The following is a 21,670-nucleotide window of genomic DNA, read 5'->3' on the forward strand; positions in this document are numbered from 1 at the left end:
GTTTTTTACAAAGTTTGAACATTCGATCAGTGTCCTCGTCTCGGATCCGGGTCAGTACAGGAATCCTAGAGCTGAACTTACTACCTGGTTTTCTGCTACCTCTACAATACATCTGATTGAAATGAAATGAAATGAAATGAAAAATACTTTATTAATCCCAAAGGGAAATTCAATATTGTAGTAGTAGTAATTTTTAAGCTACTACAATTGCTGCTGCCACCTAGCGGCGCATTCTAGATTGGTGGAAAGTCTGACAGGAAGTGGCTTCATCATCATGTCCAGGTCTAAATAGAGGTCTCTTAGCAACATAGTAGTGATGGTGATGTTTTTATGATGAAATGTGATAAATAATGCTGTTATCATGGATCATTGTGGATTTACCAGATAGAGTCTCTGAATAAAACTACATTTAGTGGCTGGATTGTAAACCAGGGATAGAAATGCCTGGAAAACCTCCCTAGATCAGCTGAAGGGAAACTATCCATCACATTTACCCCACAGAGCTACACACCACTGCTCCAGGTGGAGGAGGAGGGAAACCTCTGGAATTCTGATGGAGGTTCAGAGGTTAATTTACCCAATTTAATAAATTCCCATAAACTGTTCTATTAATGTACCAACAGCAAATAAAAGGCATACAGCTCGTGAACAAACCAAGAATTACAAGTTAAAGAAGGAAATATGTTTGATCAGGACCATGAAGGATGGAGCAAGTGAGCAAAGAGAGGAAACGCTTGTTTCTAGAGGAAAAACTGGAATGTGAGGTTTAGGAAGGCCACTGACTGGTGGAGAAACCGATCCTCTTGTGGCAGCGGGTGAACTCTATGTTGAAGTAGGTGACCAGAGCGTGGATGTAATCATTCCTCTTCACCTGCAGGCAGAACGGTGAGGTGAAGGTCAGGTCCTCTGCCTTCACTGTGTAGATGTCCACCTCCTGAACACAGACGTCACATGTTTCAGACCCCCCATCAGCATCAGTCAACGAGCAGAATAATCCTCTACGTCCACCTACCCTGATCAGACAGGAGTTGCTGACCAGCTGTTTGGGATCCACCACATCAACCAGGGGTTCCTTAATGGCCACCTCTTTGATACATGACATGTCAAACCCGTACACGTTCTCCCACCCTGAGGAGGAACACACACACACACATCATCATCGGAGTCCGCTCATTTTTCTAATCATACAGCAGATGTGGCAACGGAGAAGATGCTTACACTCCTATGTTGACTCATGCTAAGAGTTCCCGATGGCGTGAGTACGGGGCGGCGACAGTTACCGATGGCGTGAGTACGGGGCGGCGACAGTTACCGATGGCGTGAGTACGGGGCGGCGACAGCTCCCGATGGCGTGTGTAAGGGGCGGCGACAACTCCCGATGGCGTGCGTACGGGGCGGCGACAACTCCCGATGGCGTGCGTACAGGGCGGTGACAGCTCCCGATGGCGTGAGTACGGGGCGGCGACAGCTCCCGATGGCGTGCGTACGGGGCGGCGACAGCTCCCGATGGCGTGCGTACGGGGCGGCGACAGCTCCCGATGGCGTGAGTACGGGGCGGCGACAGCTCCCGATGGCGTGAGTACGGGGCGGCGACAGCTCCCGATGGCGTGAGTACGGGGCGGTGACAGCTCCTGATGGCGTGCGTACGGGGCGGCGACAGTTACCGATGGCGTGAGTACGGGGCGGTGACAGCTCCCGATGGCGTGCGTACGGGATGTTGACAGCTCCCGATGGCGTGCGTACGGGGAGGCGACAGTTACCGATGGCGTGAGTACGGGGCGGTGACAGCTCCCGATGGCGTGCGTACGGGATGTTGACAGCTCCCGATGGAGTGCGTACGGGGCGGCGACAGTTACCGATGGCGTGAGTACGGGATGTTGACAGCTCCTGATGGCGTGCGTACGGGATGTTGACAGCTCCTGATGGCGTGAGTACGGGGCGGCAACAGTTACCGATGGCGTGAGTACGGGGCGGTGACAGCTCCCGATGGCGTGCGTACGGGATGTTGACAGCTCCTGATGGCGTGAGTACGGGGCGGCGACAGTTACCAATGGCGTGAGTACGGGGCGGTGACAGCTCCCGATGGCGTGCGTACGGGATGTTGACAGCTCCTGATGGCGTGAGTACGGGGCGGCGACAGTTACCGATGGCGTGAGTACGGGGCGGTGACAGCTCCCGATGGCGTGCGTACGGGATGTTGACAGCTCCCGATGGCGTGCGTACGGGGAGGCGACAGTTACCGATGGCATGAGTACGGGGCGGTGACAGCTCCCGATGGCGTGCGTACGGGATGTTGACAGCTCCCGATGGAGTGCGTACGGGGCGGCGACAGTTACCGATGGCGTGAGTACGGGATGTTGACAGCTCCTGATGGCGTGCGTACGGGATGTTGACAGCTCCTGATGGCGTGAGTACGGGGCGGCAACAGTTACCGATGGCGTGAGTACGGGGCGGTGACAGCTCCCGATGGCGTGCGTACGGGATGTTGACAGCTCCTGATGGCGTGAGTACGGGATGTTGACAGCTCCTGATGGCGTGAGTACGGGGCGGCGACAGTTACCGATGGCGTGAGTACGGGGCGGTGACAGCTCCCGATGGCGTGCGTACGGGATGTTGACAGCTCCTGATGGCGTGCGTACGGGGAGGCGACAGTTACCGATGGCGTACAGGGAGTTAACAGCTTCTAAGATCCTTTAGCCTTTCCATCAGTTTTGGTGGAGAAATTTGTTTATGAGCAGAGGAAATTTAGATGGAATGAGACTTACTGGTTTTACTTCATTTCTATATTTGGTTATAACACTATAAAGAGTGTTAATGTGATTTTATGCCTGTACAAGAACTCATCCCCAAATAACCAAATCAGTTTGATCTTTTTGACTTAATGTAGCGTTAGCTAGTGTTAGCATTATCATGTAAAACTCCTTGAACTACATTTCTCTGATCGACAGCTGTTGGACTGGCTGAAACTTAAATCACGTTTTAATATTGGAGAACAACAAATCAGGGGCTTAGGGTGAGCCAGGATGGGTCAGGTCCTGATGGGTCAGGGTGGGCCTTGGTAGGTCAAGGTCCTGGTGGGTAGGGGTCAGACCAGTTACTCACAGTGGATTTTGTAGTCCTTGTACTGCCTGTCTTCAATTGCAGTGACGTACAGTGTTGCTCTGTCTGGGAAAATGAGTCCATCTGGTTTCTGTCAAAGGGGACAAAGACACTTTAAGAAGCTTCAGAGACAAGATGCAATAGATAAAACTCTAAGCACAGGAATCAACATGTGGACTAGGGCTCCACAATATATCTAAAGTGTACCTTCATGCAGATATTAGCCTTCATATATATTGCAACAACTACCTAAATTAAAAATAAATGGTCGTCCCTATTTGTAAATTTTAATGAAGTGACGTGATGTTCCATACTGAGCATTAATGCTCGTGCGGGTCAACGGCTTATCAAATGAACTCTTACTGTCCTGGATACCTGCTCCATGCAGACGGCTCCGGCTCATAACTGATAACCCTTATCCCGATATACAATATCTCAATTTTTGTTCTAAATATCCTCTAAAACACTAAATTCATTCCTCATCATCAACATAAACACACAGTAAACTGATGAATTTAACGTCATTGTGATTTTTTTAACCAGGGACCTGCTTTCATAAACTTAACACCAGCGTTTCCTCAACCATTAACTAGTTTATACTCAAAGTTTGCAATATAGACATTTTATATATCCCATGCAAAACATCTCGGGATAAAGCGCGTACACTCGATACTCCGCCCACCACTACCTCACAAATCTCATGAGCGCGAGTATCTGAACAGGTCTTGTAAAGCTCCTTTACAAACGGTGTCTGACTCAAGCCGGGACAAAACTTTTTCGTATATCAGTTTTTAAAAGCATAGAGCACCGACAGGTATCCGGTTCTTTTCATTTCGGCACCAGCGCCCGCCATCAATGTCCAATCTGAAGCCGCGTTAGTTTCATGGCTGCTGCAAAGCAAACAGGTTGCAGAAAAGCGTCACTGATACCAGCGAACGGAAGCGTTTGGACAAACAGTTTTTTCTCCCATCACCCATTGCCCCCCGTCCAATAGAAGTACACTGACGTCACCATGGTTACAACCAATCATCAACTGTAGGAATAGAAATATCTGGGACACAATGCCCGACACCCGTCTTCATCCAACCAAATCCCTGTAACCAGGCAGAAAACTTATTTTGGAGGGAAACGGCTCTGAAAGGACCCTTGGAAAAAGTTGTTTTATCCTGGCGGGTAGAAGTTCTGGAGGCCAGACAGCCAAGCCGAGACAGAATCCATGAAGCAGATTTAGCTGCTTCTGCTTCAGTAAATCCTGGTTGGAGACGAAACTTCTAGTAGAGACACTGGTCTGTGTTCACGCTGTGGGGGGGGAACAGGTGGAGCCATAATCTGTGTTTACATATGTCTTAACTGTTTGTCTTAATTGTGTTTGGAGGTCATAGAAATGGTTTTAATGAGCTTTTAACAGATTCTGGACACGTTTATATTTACTCACCAGACCCGACGAGAAAATCCAAACTATTCCAGGAACTGAGTTGTAGTTTCTGATCATGAAGCTGAAGTGTGCGCACGCGCACACACACACACACACACACACACACACACACACACACACACACACACACAGAGACTTACCAGCCACTTGTCCCTGGCATAGATAACTGTGTTGAGCATGGACTCGTAGAAGAGACAGTAACCCATCCACTCTGATATGATGATGTCCACTTCATCCACCGGCAGCTCCACCTCCTCCACCTTCCCTTTAATGATGGTCACCACTGGAGACAAAAGGACAGGTTAGGGTTGTTTTACCTGAACAAACGCAGAAAGTGCTGACCCGTTCCGGTCCAGTTACTCACCATCATCCAGGTTGTTGGCTTTGACGATTTTCACAGCGTAGTCCGAGATGCTGCTGCACTCGATCTGGTGAACAGAAGGAAGAAAGTTTAACCGCGACTCAGACCATGCAAGCAGATAAAAGACCCAACTAGACGTACCCCGATGACTTTCTTAGCTCCAGCTTTAGCAGCAAACATGCAGAGGATGCCCGTCCCACTGCCTACGTCCAGCACCACCTTATCCTTAAACAGGTGCTTGTTGTGAAACATGGAGTTACGATAGGTGAGAGTGCGCACCTCGTCTTTCAGCATCTCCTACAACAGCAGCAAAACATACATGAAGAACCCAGATCTTATCACATCAACACACATTTAGACCATAATTTACCTCGTGGATCCCAAAGTGGGCGTAAGAGTCGAAGTAGTAATCCTTAGACGTCATGTCTTCAGCTGCAGGCTTGACTGAGGTCTCTCCCTGAGAAACCTCAACAAAGACGAAGACAGTCAATGCCTGAGGTCAACCAAATGTCCACAAGCATCCATGAAATTCATCTTCAGCCTTCAATCAGGTGCAGTTAAAACTAAAAAGAACTAATGTCACAATAAACAACATTGGCCATTAAACTTAGTAATTAAGACCAAATATTTCTTTCTGGTTTTTGAGCCTCCCAAAGACAGAGCTGCAACGATTAGTCGACGTTGTCGATAATAAAAATAGTCAACGAATTTACCCGCTGACTACTGTCGGGGGAAAAAAAACGAGAAAAAAACTCCCAAAAAACTGCAGAGTGAGACGTCGTCTTCTTTTTCTATCTCTGCTGAGAGTTGCACATGCGCAATCAAGTCCGCCAGGGGAAAATATGGTGGCCGACCAGGGAACAAAACCGCGGCGAAGACGTCATAAGTTCGAAATAACTTCACGTTAAACTTTTAAAATAAATTAAATACATGTGAGATTTGTAAAGCCGACCTTGTGTACCACGAAGTACGTCTGCAACGCTCGAATATTTAAAGAGGAGGAACGTCGGACTTACAGAACAACCTCATGCAAGATTTCAAAGCTGAAAGTGAAACAAGATCCATTTAATAAATCATGAGGTACAGAATCCGATTGGTGGACTAGTCGTTTTAATAGTCGGCGATTAATCGACCATCAGAATAGTCATTAGTAACAGCCCTACTATCAAGTCATTTCCTCTTTCCATTATTTTCTGAAGTTTCATCCCATTTTGGGAATGGAAGGTGGACCAGGACAAAATCCTCCTAGAAGACATCCATTCCCTAATGTGTGTTCATCCTGTAGTCACAAAGCACCTTGAATTCAAAAAGCCAGAACCCACACAGAGCTCAGCCTGCTTCACTGGAGAGGGCAGAATTCATTTACAGTGTGAGCTCATGAAGCTGCTGATTAACGAGGAAAGAAACATCCTCCTGCTTCATAATCCCAGCTGGAGGCGAATTCTGCATGGATGAAAACCTGCTCAAGGCCCGTTTCTGCTCCCTCAAGTACGTAAACAGCAGCGTACGTTTCAAACGTTGTCATACGTCTTCGTACCTCCAGGCATGTTTTCCATTGCCAAGGTGGTTAAGCCAGTTCCTCCACTAGGGGGCAGTGCTGAGTTCATGTTTACTCCCATGAGCCGTTGTCAGTTTCAGACAGTTTAGCCGTGGTAACGCGTGGCTATGAAGTCGTTTCCAACCACCCAACAAACCTTCCTTCCCTGCTTGCATGTCAGCTATTCTGCTCAGCACTGCCACCGTGAATTCTGGTGGTATTGCTCCGTCTTCTGCATCAAGTGATGGATAGCTAAGCTTCCTGAAAGCCAACCAAATTATGTAACCGACAGCATAATGGACCTTCTTTCCTAGCAGGACTGGACTGGGATTAATGGAGATTCTAAGGGATGAACAACACAGCTAAATGAGGAGGTCCTGGAGGATGAAGACCAGAGCAAGTGTCCACTCTTGGACTGGAATCTCCTCAGGTCCTGTTCTTCAGGTTCCTCTCTCTCTCCCCATTTGTTGACTGGTCAGTCTCAAAACCTGGATAAAAATTTGTGTTGTCTTCCACTTCTGAGACATCCTCCTCTATCAGTGGCCTCTTCATCATGTCCAAAAACCTGGACCAGAACCTCTTCGACAGAGAACCGGTTGGTCAGTTGCCTGCTCAGAGTAAAAGGAGTGCAAGGCATAGGGAATAGGCACAGAAGCGTGGGAAAGAGATGTGCTCACATAATAGACACCTGTCTGGTCTGTGTGAGGATACAATTCATGGTTTCATCAGGAAGTTGGTTCACATGAGCTGATGAAAGAGATGAGTACCCGCAAGACATTGTTCAGTCTGAAAAATGTGTGTGTGTGAATGAGTGAGTGAGTTGGGGTGGTGTGGATGAATATAGTTTGGCTATCCATTCATTTCCTACGGCGGTCACTTTTAACCAGGAACACCGCAGGTGTAACAAGGTTGATTAAAACACTCAAGATTCAATGAAAGGGGTGATAGTCACTTTTATGTGTTCAAGTGTATCGTGTGGAGGATATCACGGGGCCTTGAGGCAACCAGATGTAAAACACAATATTTATGAGTGTTTAAAGTTGTAAATCAGTCAGATTTGACCCGAACACGACAGGCGGGTTTAAAGGGGTCAAACATGTGGCCCGGAAGCCATAACCGGCCCATCAGGATGTCCAATCTGGTTTGTATATTAAGTAATTGTAATATTCTAATAACAGTAAATGTAATATAACCTTGTATGACTGTAGCGATTTCTGTCTAAAACTTGAACAAAGTTGGGGGGGTGGGGGGTTTACTAAGGGGTAACCAGTAAGTGATCTTACAGGTTTAAACAAGTCGAAACTCCCACCAGGCAGTCAGAAGGCAGCACAAAAGGAGCACATGGGTAGACCTGTCTGCGCCATTTTTTAAAACCACTCCATGAAAACTACCAACTACTAGCCTTTCCCCTACGAGTTAATCCTCATGGGTAGTTTTCTAAACCACCAACCAGACAACTAGTTGTGGCTAGTGGCAAACATTTTACCTAAAACACAAAAACTTTGAGGTAATGACCGATAATGGGAGCTACTGTCAAAATAAAGTCTAAAAGAAATATATTAAGTTTGATAAACCACCCGATCAGTGCAAACGATAATGGTTGATGTTGGCTGAATTTACAGAGAGTCTCCAGGTGAGCGCGTGATAAAGGTAGCATCCCGCTAACTCCTGCTAACACGTTAGTCTCCATGCGGTCACCGCCGGCGAGATGACGCACCAGCTAACAATGGCTAGCAGCATCCCAGCTAACTCACAGGATTCACCTCTCACTGAGATAGAAAGAAAACGGTTTAAACATTTTTTATCTTTTGCATTCTATTTGTTCTGAATGTGAGACCAATGATGGAGCGGGAACAGGATTACTGAAGATGCTCGGTAAGAAAAAAAAATGGAAGCGTCGTTGCTTGCTAAGTAGACATGATGGAAAACCTCCACATACTGAGACTAACGGCTCTCAAACCGCTGTTGGGCAGATTCACGTGAGCGCGTGGTTATTACAAGAGAGACACGTCGTGTTTCCTACAGTAAAACCTTACCTCCATCCTTTCTGCTGGCGCCGCCATTTCGATCTCCTTACCAACGTCGTTTTTTCTTCTTCTACTACTCCTTTGTCCCGCCTCCACGTCTTCTTCTACTTTATGCGATATGATGGAACGTCAGTATCCAGGGCGCCACCTGCCGGCCATCTACGTGTCACCGCTCCCACTGATCCACATATCCACGGGTTGGTTTTTCCTCTTTATTGAACAGTTTAAAAAATCCAACTAGGCGCAGATAATCATGGAAAATCGTTCAAATATTAAAAGCAGCTGATAAAAATCCAACATTAAAGAATAAAACTTAAATAAATCAAATTTAAATTCAAACCTAAACCACAGGTTCTTAGTTTACATACAGCACTAATGTCTCTGAAAGCCTTAAGGCATTTCTTTTCTGTTTTCAGTATCTCAACAGATGCATAGAAATATTTTCAATCCTTCTTAAATGCCAGAAGATTTGGAGAAACCTTGAAAAGTCTGCACTTGCATATATATTTCACGGCAGTCCCCATTTTTAAGCCCCTCACCAATAATGATCAGCCGGTGGAGCAGGTGGAGTCTGACTGAAATCGACTCAGGCCTGAGCTTCAACATACATGTCACTTCCATCTACAAGAAAGCTCAGCAGCACTTTAACCTGCTGAGGAAGCCCAGGGGTTTCAGTGTCAGCAAGGACACTGGTTTTGGTCTATTCACCTAGAGAATCCATGATAATAACTCACTCGCCACTAAACATAAAACCAAACTCTCCCAGAAAATAAGACAGGCCAGAAAATAAGAGGATAACCCCAAACAGCACTCACAGACCTCCACACCAGGACAGCCACAGCCATCACACAGGACCCCACGCACCCCCTGCACCCATCCATCCAGCTTCTACCATCAGGTCCCACTACCCTGGAAAATAAATATGAAAAAAAAAATCCTTCATTCTCACATCATCAGCACTCTGAACAGTGTTGCTGTTTTTGTTTTGTTTTTTGTGTGTTGATGATGGTTTTTTGTGTTTTTATCTGGAGCCTATCAGAGAAATTTCGGTCACTTGTGACAGACAATAAAGTTCACTGTAACAAATTGCTGTAAAAATACTGGATATTTTTAACAGTAGTATACTGTTCTCCATTAATACAGTTGAATACTGTAATTTCTGACGTCTTTAAGAGAGAAAATATTAATGGCAAGCTTCTGGAAACTATTACAGTACAGAGCAGTATTTTTTTTTTTTTTACAGCAAGCCACCATAATCCTACAGTATAATATAGTATTTCTTTTCTTTTTCGGTTGAGACATGTTCTTTGGTCCGTTCAGTTAGACATCTGAACAAAATTAGAAAATTAAGTGAATTTAAAATAGGTCTACACATCAGTGTGTTTATTCAAGATTGAGGAAACACTAACAAGAAGAGAGGAATTACGTTTCATCCGGATTGTTAAACTGAGAGCACCAAGCTGGACGGAACACTTCAAGTGACACGCTTTCCCTCTTCTCATCAAGTGAGCAGCGTTCCGTCATCAACCCTCCTCCCAAGGCTTTGTTAAAAAGGTAAATATCATCTTGCTAAAGTGAGAATACGATATTATGTGATTTTTTTGTTGGATTAGCATTTACCTGTTGTAAGCTAGCATGCTATTCACTCTTTTAGCAACTGCGGATAAAAGTTAAACTTTCTGTTGAAGCACGTTGCTAGCTTGAGCTGGTCGGTCATTCTTTGTGATTGCTACAAGGTTCAATTTTACAATTTGTTGCGGTATTCTACATGTAAAACGATTTAAAGGAGTTTATAGGGAGACACCGTTATAAAGGTTGATGCAAAAAGCTTAAGGCAGCTTCAAAGTGGACTTAGTGTAATATAGCTAACGGTTAACAAGTTGTTGGGGAATGACTTTTTTCTTGAAAGAGCATTTTAAATATTAAGTGTAAGTGAAATAATTTTTTTGTGAAGGTCTGTAGGGTAAACGATAACATGATAACTTGTAATATATGTGGTAAGGCCTGCAGGAACACATTTGCTCATGTCAGGCACATGCGGACTCATAGTTGTCTACCATGACTGTACATGGAATTCCATTCTTAATTTGAATACTGTTCATGTTTTACAGATGTCTGCCACTGCAGCTGATGTAGAGTGAACCCTGACCCTCCCAACCACTCCACGACTGATTCTACTGGGTAAGTATCATAACAGCATTACATGGAATATAGAACAAATTGAGTCTGAGTGTAACGGTGTAACTTTTTATGTTCTGTCTTTAATGTGTTATCCTGCAAAATACACAGACATTGCAATGAATATACTGAACACATTTATGTCCTAATTTCCTCTTAGCACCACAGTTCAATCGCGTTGCTGGGATTATTGACCTAAAACACTAGTGAAACAACAAAAAAGAACTCCAAGTTGGACAAAATAGACAAAATAGTAATGTTAAAAGTAAAAAACTATATATATTATGTTACTTTTTCTTTAAACTTCTTGTCCAGGGCTCTTACACCCATATTTCTTTTCCATGATTGTTGTCTGCATCAGTTGCTGGTGATGGAGTCACATTGGGCCACTGGATGATCAGCATTGAAAGCCAGGTCATCTGTGAAGGCACCCAAAAAACCTTCATCTCAGGGCTTGCTGCAGTTTTCGCAACATTCTACGTGTTCAACCTGGAATACCAAGAAGAAGCTGCAAGGACCCTGGAGTTTGTGCAAAGGTAAATTTTGTGTCAGAAATATTGTTTGAATGTGTTACCCCTCTTCCCAGCTCTTGTTTAGGAATATTGAATTGTTATTTAATATAAGCCATGCTTATATATTCATTTTACAATTACAACATTTCTAAAGAAATTTTGAATGCTGCTAATGCAGCCACCCACGCCCGAGAGCGGCAGCCATGTTGGAGCACCTACATTAATGAGTGTGAGGGAAGGGCAGCTGAAAAAAACATTTACTTGTAAAAGACACCTGCAATAAGACTGCTGGAGCGTGTGTGTGTCAGAGAGGGATCATAAGAGAGACACACTGAGTCAGACAGAGAGACACACACAGAGTTAGACAGAAACATGCACACTGAGTCAGACAGACACACACCGAGTTAGACAGAAACACACTGAGTTAGACAGAAACACACCGAGTTAGACAGAAACACACTGAATTAGACAGAAACACACTGAGTCAGACAGACACACACCGAGTTAGACAGAAACACACTGAGTTAGACAGAAACACACCGAGTTAGACAGAAACACACTGAATTAGACAGAAACACACTGAGTCAGACAGACACACACCGAGTTAGACAGAAACACACTGAGTTAGACAGAAACACACTGAGTTAGACAGAAACACACTGAGTTAGACAGAAACACACTGAGTTAGACAGAAACACACTGAGTCAGACAGACACACACCGAGTTAGACAGAAACACACTGAGTCAGACAGAAACACACCGAGTTAGACAGAAACACACCGAGTTAGACAGAAACACACTGAGTTAGACAGAAACACACTGAGTTAGACAGACACACACTGAGTTAGACAGAAACACACTGAGTTAGACAGAAACACACTGAGTTAGACAGAAACACACTGAGTCAGACAGACACACACTGTGTCAGACAGAAACACACTGAGTTAGACAGACACACACTGAGTCAGACAGACACACACTGTGTCAGACAGAAACACACTGAGTTAGACAGAAACACACTGAGTTAGACAGACACACACTGTGTCAGACAGACACACACTGTGTCAGACAGAAACACACTGTCAGACAGAAACACACTGAGTCAGACAGACACACACTGAGTCAGACAGACACACACTGTGTCAGACAGAAACACACTGAGTTAGACAGAAACACACTGAGTTAGACAGACACACACTGTGTCAGACAGAAACACACTGTCAGACAGAAACACACTGAGTTAGACAGACACACACTGTGTCAGACAGAAACACACTGTCAGACAGAAACACACTGAGTTAGACAGAAACACACTGAGTTAGACAGACACACACTGTGTCAGACAGAAACACACTGTCAGACAGAAACACACTGAGTTAGACAGACACACACTGAGTTAGACAGAAACACACTGAGTTAGACAGACACACACTGAGTTAGACAGACACACACTGAGTTAGACAGAAACACACTGTCAGACAGAAACACACTGAGTTAGACAGAAACACACTGAGTTAGACAGACACACACTGTGTCAGACAGACACACACTGAGTTAAACAGACACACACTGAGTTAAACAGACACACACTGAGTTAAACAGACACACACTGAGTTAAACAGACACACACTGAGTTAAACAGACACACACAGAGTCAGACAGGGAGAGAGACAAATCGGAAGCTAACTGAGACAACTGTAAAGTTCCAAAAGGAAGTCAAACCATAGCCTGCTTCCTTTTGGAACCCATCTTAAGGATGGGGCTGGTCAGACTGACCATGTCAGTCTGTGTGATGCTCTTATTGAGCAATGTGTCCTTCTCTAACAGCCTTTCTTAAGTTGACCTGAAATACAGTCTTCAAAAAGTAGATACATTTTGAACTTTGAAGAACTAAATTCTTAGAAATCACTGCCAACAAATTTCCCAAATATGACATGTTTCCTAATGCCTCAAATTAGTTAAATAAATTCTGTTTTAATTGTAGCAGCTGATCTATTGTAATCCTCAATCATGAATGTTTTCTTATTTCTCACTGATAGTTTTTAAAAAAAAAATCAAATTTTCATCCTCTCATCATTTTGAGTCACTGAGGTGATTATCATATAAATGCATCTTAATTCTTTTTTCAGTTAATGTGAAAGGGTTCCATATGAAATTATTTTTAGTTACCACACCTAATATCTTATATAATTTCTCTATTATTTCATTTTAGGCGCCTCATTGGGATCAATCCCGAAAGGGGAGGAAAGACCAGCCAGGGAAAAGTGGTGTCAAAGAGGACGGGGAAGCTGGTCCACAAAAAGGCAACAACGGTGAATCCCCATGTGGCCACTCTCCTAAAAAATTTGATGGACTTTGAGTGGGGGTTTATTTAGTTCAAACTGTCTCAGGTGCCCATGGTCAATTTTTTTACTCACAGTTGTTGAAAACCTGTTTATGTTTAGTTTTTATTGTTGTGAAATGTGTGTAATGAAGTTAGCTTTTACTTTGTTCTTAGCTGCTATGCAGTGACTTTAACTGAACTGTTTCAATGTTTTGGTGAACGGAGGAAGGAAGAGGAAAAAATAACAAGCAGTAAAGTGAAGAGGATTTGAATTGGCTGATGATTTCTATTCTGTTTGCAAACAGTCAAACCAGCCTCGATCAATTTTGACCCAGTAGGACAACACAAAGTTTAATAAATGTAATGTGATCTAAATCCCATGTCATAGTTCAAGAAAAAATATGACAGTCAAGTAATGATGCTTGTGGATTTTATGGATACTACAAAAGTTCAGTTTTAATAAATATCAATGTTGTGAGGCCATCTCTTGTCTGAGCTCTTTCTTATGGCTGTTTTAATTTATTAGTAGTATAGTTTTACTTTTCACTTTAAAGATAACATTTTGTAGGATTTTGATATAGTTTTACAGTAATAAGTTGTTAATGGAGAATACTGTAAGAACTGTAAAATAACAGTATAATGGCAAAGAACTGACAGTATAATACTGTAATGTTTGTTTTATATACAGCACAGTACTGTAATGTTTTTACAGTAATATACTGTTGCTGTAGATTACAGTAGATATACTGTAGATTAACAGTTTCAAGCTGGCAACTCTAGCTGCCAGTAGTTAACTGTAATTTAACAGGAAAATTTGTTACAGTGTTTATAAAATTTCACAGTAATGAAAATATCATTACACAAAAATTCAACATCTTTAACCCCAAAATTAACTTTATTATAATCAAATACTGGTAGAACATTCTCTGAAGATGAACCTTCAGAAATCTAGTTCCAAAAGGATTTAACAATACTGCAACTGTAGAAAAGATGTTTTTTTTTTTTTTTATTACTGTCCAACTTTAACCTTAATCTTAAAAATTCAGCACATGGGACGTCCCGGGCCTCTTCACGTGATCCTGTTAGCTAGTTTCTGGAACTTGCAATCGATCACATGGTTGTATCATTAACGTCTTTATCTCGAGTGTAATATGGAAAATGAACAAAGAACTGCAGCTTTTGCCGCCATTTTCCATCTTCCAGGTTTGTCTCCAGAAAGTGTATGTGTAATATGTGTAAAACATGCTGGAGGGAAACATCCTCACCACGATCAGCTGACAGGAAGTGAGTCTTGTTACGATGCAGAAACACTGATTAATCACTTAGATTGTACTGCGTGTTAACACAGGATAGTAAAATGTTTGGATTCACCGTGTTTTAGTGTGTAAGACTCCATGCTGCTGCAGCCTGCTGGTCCTACACATCACTGATGCGTCGATGATGGCATCTTCAGAATAAACCTCAGGTCAGGTCTTTCATGACATGGGATGTTAGAGCAACCAGAACCAGAAGTTAAACTAGAAGAAGGCAGCATGTCTTTCACAGCACTGGAACTTTGTCTGGACTCGGGCTATGGTTGAAGAGGTTCTTTTGGATCCCATATTTGATAAACTGAAATCTTTATTGACAGTATATATCTCATAAAACACACCGAAATGAGTCCTCTGCTTTTAACTCTTTACCAGTTACACTAGGAGCAGTGGGTTGCCATATCACTCACATCCAGGGAGCGGTTGGGGGGCTAAGGGCCTTGCCCAGGGGACCACAGTGGTTCACCTGTCGCCAGTGTGAGGACTTTAACATCAGGCCCTCCAGGCCCAAGCCCACCTCTGTACCCCTCCCTTATGTTCTCCACAGGACTTGTGGACTCTGAGGCAGACATCCTTCCTGTTAAGAGTCTCCAGCTGCTGCTTCACCTGACTTCTAGAGACAGACAGGCTGGAGGTGGGGGGCATAGAGCTGGCTCCGACTCTGTGCCGGGCCAGAGTAAAGAACCACTTGTTGTGGGCTGGGAACAGGATTATGGTCGCCAAGCAAACCAGCTGAAATGTTGTGTAGCAGGTGCAGCTTATAGCCTGCTTGATTCAAGATAGGACAATAAGACACCTGAGCTGCAACCTGCAGGTGAAGCTGAAACAGCGGTGGAAGAAGATGAGGTTAGTATTCCTGTTTCATGTTTCCTACCACCGTTAATGCCATATTTATTGTTGCATTTATTATGACCATTTGCTGTTGTAGATATTAAACAATAGTAGCCATTAGCATTGTCAGTTAGCATTTGGAAACGGTCAGCATGGAAGAGAGCAACACAAACCTGTAAAACACCATATGCTGCGGAGTTTAAGAGGTATGTTTGCTGGAAAAACGAAGAAAAGTCATACACTGTCTTCCATTATGTTAACAGAAATTCAGAATATAATAGAGGGAGGGGCTGCATGCGTTTAAAGTGGTGCAATGACATATTCTAGTCCTCCGGTTGTAGAAAACCATTTCATCTCAGCTGGAACGAAAAGCACTTTATCTGCTTCAGAGGAGAAATGTCATTTTGAACTGCAAATGCAAGCAACTTAAAACTGGCTGTACCATCAACCCGATCCAGTACAAGAACCAGTCCTGGTACGCAGGGAGAAGTTGGTGTGTTGGTGACAGCATCCATGACTTATGGGATAGTGTGTTTGACTCCAGAGGTGTGAGGTCTGATGCCTGCAGGCAAAGGAAGAAATGAAGGCATAAGTGAGTGTTCAGCTCTTTCTGGACCTCCATCAGTCTAACCTGTGATCCTCTGATCACACATCCCAGTGTTCTGCTGGACCTTGTGTCCCTGCTCTATGTCAGTATAGCCTCTTGTAACCTTCATCAGGTTACTGGTGAACCAGGTTGGTTACTGGGGAGCACCTCCCTGTGCTTGAGGTGAGGTAGCCTGTCATACTCTCAGTTGTGGTATTCATGTCATTTCCATTTGCCTCACAGAGTTTAGCCAGTCTTTGACTTTGAAGCACCTCCAGCGATGCTTGGCAGGGGGGTGGAGGTGAGGGGAACCAGGCTGTGATGTGGCTTTCCGGGTGGAGGACGGTCAGATGAGCTGCATGCGTCTCTTGAATATACACAGAATAAACCCAACCCTTAATTTAATCTGGGGTGCAGTAGCAGAGGTGAAATCGTCACCATGGAAGTGTTGGGATGTTGTGGTTGTAACATAGCAACGGCTGAGCTAATGTCCCAGGAAGCGTTTGTAGAGGTGAAGCTAGGATAGACACTTACTAGAACACCAGCTGTTCAATGTGCACACATCTCCTCCTTCCCTGGGTCCAGGTTCTGTCTGGCCGCCCTCCTGCCCTCCTCTGGCATTTTTCTTTTTCTTTTCTATTTGGTGAATAATTTGGCTTTGTTATGGTTAGTGGCATAAATTTGTGCGTTATTTATTTATATTTGTTTTAGCCAAAGTTAATTTAATTTCATATTAAAGCCTAGTGGTACAGAGGTGGGCTTGGGTTGGGAGGGTTCAAGTCGCCAGGCTGAGGTGAACCTCTGTGGGCCCCCGAACAAGACCCTCAACTCCCCAAACTGTTACCCGGCCACAGGAATCCGGCCTGTGCAGTGGTTCCCAAACTTTCTCTGCAGGCCCCCTTTTCTTCGACAACTATCGTGTGAAGAGGGAGGACAGATGCAGGTGGTAAATATTGTATTTTTTTATTCCACCCCATTTATTCATTTTGGGATCTGGTTTAATTTTTTTTTTGTTTTCAGGCACCCAAACCCCAGGTCCAGGTGAACGAAACATCTGGTTGATTAAAGAAACTTGAGCGGACACTTCAACTGGTCTCTGTGGACATAGACTTCATTATTTATCACAATGACTTTAAGGTCAAAACCTCTGGGACCCCTGCGCTCTTTGGAAGGGGGTGCTGGAACCCAGGTTGGGAACCGCTGGTCTAGATGGTCCTTTCTGTCCCTATGGAGCACATTTCTTCCAGAGCCGATCTGAAGTGCTGAATCATCTAACCATAGTTTGGAAAAGAAAGTCGTCTCCAGTCCTGAACATCAGGCATCTTTCTTACACAGGAAAGTGGGAGATGCAGCTCTGTCCTCCTGGACCAGGGCTGTAAAATGCTAACCACCTCCTTCTTTCTTCTTCTTTTGTTGGGTTGCTAACACATGTGAATACACCCCTTTTAGTTTATTTTTTTTTGGTATGGGTTAAACTGTTTTTGCTAATATTTCCATCTTGCCAGACCCGTTAATTTCAACTGGCTTTTGGGAATCAGTACATGAGTACCTTCTCCAGAGTTCTTTCAGTAATGCTAATAATCATGTTATGAACTCATGGGGGCTTACAAAGACTTAATTACAGACTTTTAGGTAGAACAGGAGACCACCAGGCCAGTATTTGTCAAGTAGCTGTAAGGCCTAACGGACAAACAGCAAAATGCAAAATAGTATAATAATAGTCCACGTTATCATGCAGTAAGAAATGACCTGTTGATTTGAATGTGAATGTATTTGTTCATAAAAAGGGTGGTTGCAGGTCAGAGCACAGTAAAACACCCTTTAATATTTACAATATTTATTCAGACTTACAGTTTTATTTCTACTGTGTAGTGAGTCACTACAAGGATTTTCTTTAATAAATCTGTAATGAAAGACATACTGAAGAGTTTCAGTCATTGTCGTCTCCACGGTGATAGCCTCTGAGGATGATCCATGTTTTAGTGAGCACAAATGTTTGCCCACAGGGCAAGAGGGAAGGAGAAAGGGTTGGCTCAGTAAAAGCATCTAACCCTGACAAAACATCCCCACAATAAAGTGCTTAAAGTAACTAAAGCTCTGCATGTTTTTTTCTTGAGCAACCCATTAGATGGTTTCATGAAAACAAGGAGGATGGAAAGCCTTCTAAGTCTAAGGAGGAGAGATGAAGTTATATAAAAGGTGTCACATGACTTTTACATAACATGCAAAATGAGCAGTTAGCAGGAAGCTAGTGATTAACAAATCTCATCAAGCCTTACTTTATTCCCTGTAGAATAAAATATGGCTCTAAAACCTCCATGTACTTTTCAGCATTGATGGAGCTTCACAGATGTGGAAGCTGCCCATGCCATAGGCACTAATGCAGCCCCATCCCATCAGAGATGCAGCTTTTCACCTGTCCACTGATAACAAGCTGGATGCTCCCTCTCCTCTTTAGTCTGCAGGACACGCCGTCCATGCTTTCCACAAACTAGTTCACATCTTCATCAAGGTTTCCACTTTGCCTCAGACCATTTAAATGAGCTTTGGTCCAGAGAAGACGGAAGAAGCTGGTTCTGGATCCTGTTCACATCTGGCTTCTTCTCTGCATGATGGAGCTTTAACCTGCATTTGTGGGTTTCAGGGTGAACTGTGTTCACAGACAGTGGTTTCTGGAAGTCTTCCTGAGTCCATGCAGTGGTTTCCAGTAGAGAATCATGTCTGTTTTTAATGCAGAACATCACCAGCATCCAGCCTTGTCCCCAGGACACAGAGATTCCTCCTAATTCTCTGAATCTTCTGATGATATTGTACACTGTAGATGGAGGATCTTCAGAGTCTGAGGAACATTTTTCTGAAATTGTTCCAGTTTTAGATCCAGTTTGTCTCAGATTGGTGAAGCTCTGTCCATCTTTTCATCTGAGAGACTCTGCCTCTCTGAAATGCTCCTTTTATACCAGTCATGTTACTGACCTGTTGCCAGGTAACCTGGTTAGTTGTCCAATGCTCCTCCAGGTGTTTCTGGTTTGTACCAGGTACTTTTCCAGACTTTTCGTTGCTCCTGTTCCAACTTTTTCCATCAGATTCACTATCAGCTCATATTTTCATCACATGGTGAAACGTCTCCGTTTCATCCTCTGATGTGTTGGTGATCTGCTGCTGGGAATAACATGTGGGTTTGTGAGATATGGAAATCATTGTTTTTTTCTATTTATTTATTTTTTTAAACAACTTTTTAAAAATTGGGATTTCAATATTTCTCCCTTATTTCTTGACTAAATTTGTTCATGTTTGCTCCTACAAGATTTAGATCACAGTCAGTTATCACACAAACATAATTTGACACAAACTCTTTGAATTTAGCTAAAAACTTCCACACTGATCCATCCAAAATCCTCTTTGGCCAACATCAAACTTAGGTGTCCAGCTCTGGTCTTCGAGGTATCCCTGCAAGTTTTAGATGTCTCCCTGCTCCGACACACCTGGTTCTAATTAATGGCTCTCCTCAACAGCTTGTTGTCAAGTTATGCCCAAACACGTTGATCCATTAATCTGATTCAGGTGCGCTGCAGCAGGAAACATCCAAATCCTGCAGGACAGCGGCCATGCAGGACGCAAGACTGGCGTACGCGTTCACGAGGGCGTCGCGCGTTCACGCTTTCCCGTGTCACGAGCCTTATCCGACCCGTGAGTGGAAGCTGGAGAATTACAACGGACGTCAATTATAGAGGACATAAAATTTTAAACCAAGTTTAGTGCGCGATAAAAAAGAAAGAGTGAAACCTCTCACTTTATATCGCTGGATGACACGTGACACCTGTGAATTATTCTGGTCACCTGCTGATGGACTCCAGTATTTGAATGATATTGCTAGCCAGCTAGGTAGCTAGCTGTTAAGCTAGCTTAACGGTTCGTGACTCGAAGTAACTTAACACTATATTAACGTACCATAATTTTATGAACCCGTCTAACCGAATTAATCTTGGAGACATTTAAAATAGTTAACATTTCTAATTTCACCTAACTGTAGGTGTTATGCTTCGCTTCTAGTCCTAGCTAGATAAGGATTGAATGAAATAACGTTAGCTTGCCGTAGCCAGCGGAAACGAGCCAGCTAAGCAGGATAACGTCAACTTACCTTGCCATCCAGTGAATTTAGTTAGTGCTATCTGAGCTAACCGGCCACGGACATCAAGTGTCTATAGTAACACATCAGCCAGTCAATCGGTCGTAAGTTGTAACGAGCGAGTGGAAGTGCGAAGCAGCTAGCTTCTCCTAAACGTCAAGTTGTCCATCACCGCTCCAGCCCAGCGTGAACGGCTGACCAGCGTCCGCTCTGTTTTACGGATAAGGCCGGAATAAGGACAGAAACCTGCAAACATGCCGGCTGTGTCCAAAGGAGATGGAATGCGGGGATTAGCCGTTTTCATTTCGGACATTAGAAACTGTAAGTGGCTTCATTTTAATCTGTTTGAATATTTATTTCCAGTAAAGCTGACATGTTGGTAGTACTGGTGTTGCTTCCAGAATGTGGAGAAATGACTCGGTGGCCCTGGCTAGTAATCACCTGAAGATGCTTTTTAAAAAAATATTTTTATTTTATTTATTATTTTTTAGGCTTTTAACTAGAGCAGTATGAAGTGCCACCTGGACCGTTTTGCCATCGCTTGCTGCAGAAAACAAGGCCTCGGATCTCAAACCTCTAAAATATTAGAAATGTTCAATAACATTACAATAAAGCAGATTTAGCTGTTTAAAACAGCTCAACAATTAAACTGCACGTAGGATTAATGTTTGAGATGATAAAATATCAGTAATAACTCTGACTTACAGGTTTTAGAGGGCTTGAACCTGACTGGATCCCTGACTGGACCCCTCATAGCTCACTAAAAAACGGCCAGTAAGGCCTTGTAAAATTAGTAATCATAACAAAGTACAATAAGAAAATGAGTTTAGATGTTTTTCTGCTTTTAGGTTGTAGTATTTGATCGCTCTTTACTGTTTTTGTTTTGCACTGATCAGCAGTAAGCTAACATCTCCTGTTTGGTTTGTTCTGGGTCAGAGTTGACGGGACGGCCTCCTCATGGTAAAATATTTGCCCCTCAGGGTTTATGATCATCTGGACATCTTTGTACTGGTCTTCCTAACCGATCCAATGTCTGCTTGTCTGTAAATACTTTTTGTTTTTGCTGTACATTGGAAGCACCTTTCAATGATGCTCCCAGTTATAATTTAACCATGTTTTAGACCATAGACTTAGCTTATGATGTTTATTGTGGTTTTCTTTAGTAGTAACAGAAACATGAAGTGAGGACCACTGGTGGGATTGGTTGTGTTTTGTGTCACAGTGTTTAAAACAGTCATTTTTTTGTTTTTGTTTTTGAGTAAATTATGTGTTTTGTGTTGACTTGGTTTCAGGTTTACTGGTGATTAGACTCCACGTTCACATTTTACAGTGATGACTGAGATTT

General features: G+C 43.4%; 2 protein-coding genes and 1 long non-coding RNA gene across 21 annotated transcripts in view; 2 read left to right on the plus strand and 1 right to left on the minus strand.

The window, feature by feature from the left end:
• The window catches only part of prmt1 (protein arginine methyltransferase 1), a 9,763-nt gene extending 1,187 nt beyond the window's left edge, over nucleotides 1–8,576 (minus strand). For 2 of the 3 annotated variants that reach the window (XM_042001499.1, XM_042001491.1), the window contains exons 1-8: nucleotides 8,469–8,576; nucleotides 5,266–5,361; nucleotides 5,037–5,192; nucleotides 4,899–4,962; nucleotides 4,675–4,817; nucleotides 3,103–3,190; nucleotides 1,013–1,128; nucleotides 784–934 (exon numbers count right to left, since the gene is read on the minus strand). In XM_042001499.1, coding sequence (XP_041857433.1) covers nucleotides 784–934; nucleotides 1,013–1,128; nucleotides 3,103–3,190; nucleotides 4,675–4,817; nucleotides 4,899–4,962; nucleotides 5,037–5,192; nucleotides 5,266–5,361; nucleotides 8,469–8,495 — 841 coding nt within the window. In that variant the 5' untranslated portion in view covers nucleotides 8,496–8,576. The remainder of the gene's footprint in view (nucleotides 1–783; nucleotides 935–1,012; nucleotides 1,129–3,102; nucleotides 3,191–4,674; nucleotides 4,818–4,898; nucleotides 4,963–5,036; nucleotides 5,193–5,265; nucleotides 5,362–8,468) is intronic. The other variant, XM_042001507.1, reaches the window with a different exon arrangement.
• A 1,342-nt stretch (nucleotides 8,577–9,918) lies between these two features.
• LOC121650303 lies at nucleotides 9,919–13,951 on the plus strand. Its single transcript, XR_006012232.1, has 4 exons — nucleotides 9,919–10,013; nucleotides 10,571–10,640; nucleotides 10,999–11,173; nucleotides 13,362–13,951. It is a non-coding gene; the product is annotated as an uncharacterized LOC121650303 (long non-coding RNA).
• Nucleotides 13,952–19,829: 5,878 nt separating this feature from the next.
• The window catches only part of ap2a1 (adaptor related protein complex 2 subunit alpha 1), a 46,580-nt gene continuing 44,739 nt past the window's right edge, over nucleotides 19,830–21,670 (plus strand). For 8 of the 17 annotated variants that reach the window (XM_042001030.1, XM_042001045.1, XM_042001085.1 and 5 more), the window contains exon 1: nucleotides 19,831–20,646. In XM_042001030.1, coding sequence (XP_041856964.1) covers nucleotides 20,580–20,646 — 67 coding nt within the window. In that variant the 5' untranslated portion in view covers nucleotides 19,831–20,579. Of the gene's footprint in view, nucleotides 20,647–21,670 lie in introns of all 17 variants that reach the window. The other 9 variants (XM_042000998.1, XM_042000989.1, XM_042001006.1 and 6 more) reach the window with 4 other exon arrangements.

The sequence above is a fragment of the Melanotaenia boesemani genome, chromosome 2, assembly GCF_017639745.1.
Source record: "Melanotaenia boesemani isolate fMelBoe1 chromosome 2, fMelBoe1.pri, whole genome shotgun sequence".
In the NCBI taxonomy this organism is placed as follows: domain Eukaryota; kingdom Metazoa; phylum Chordata; class Actinopteri; order Atheriniformes; family Melanotaeniidae; genus Melanotaenia; species Melanotaenia boesemani.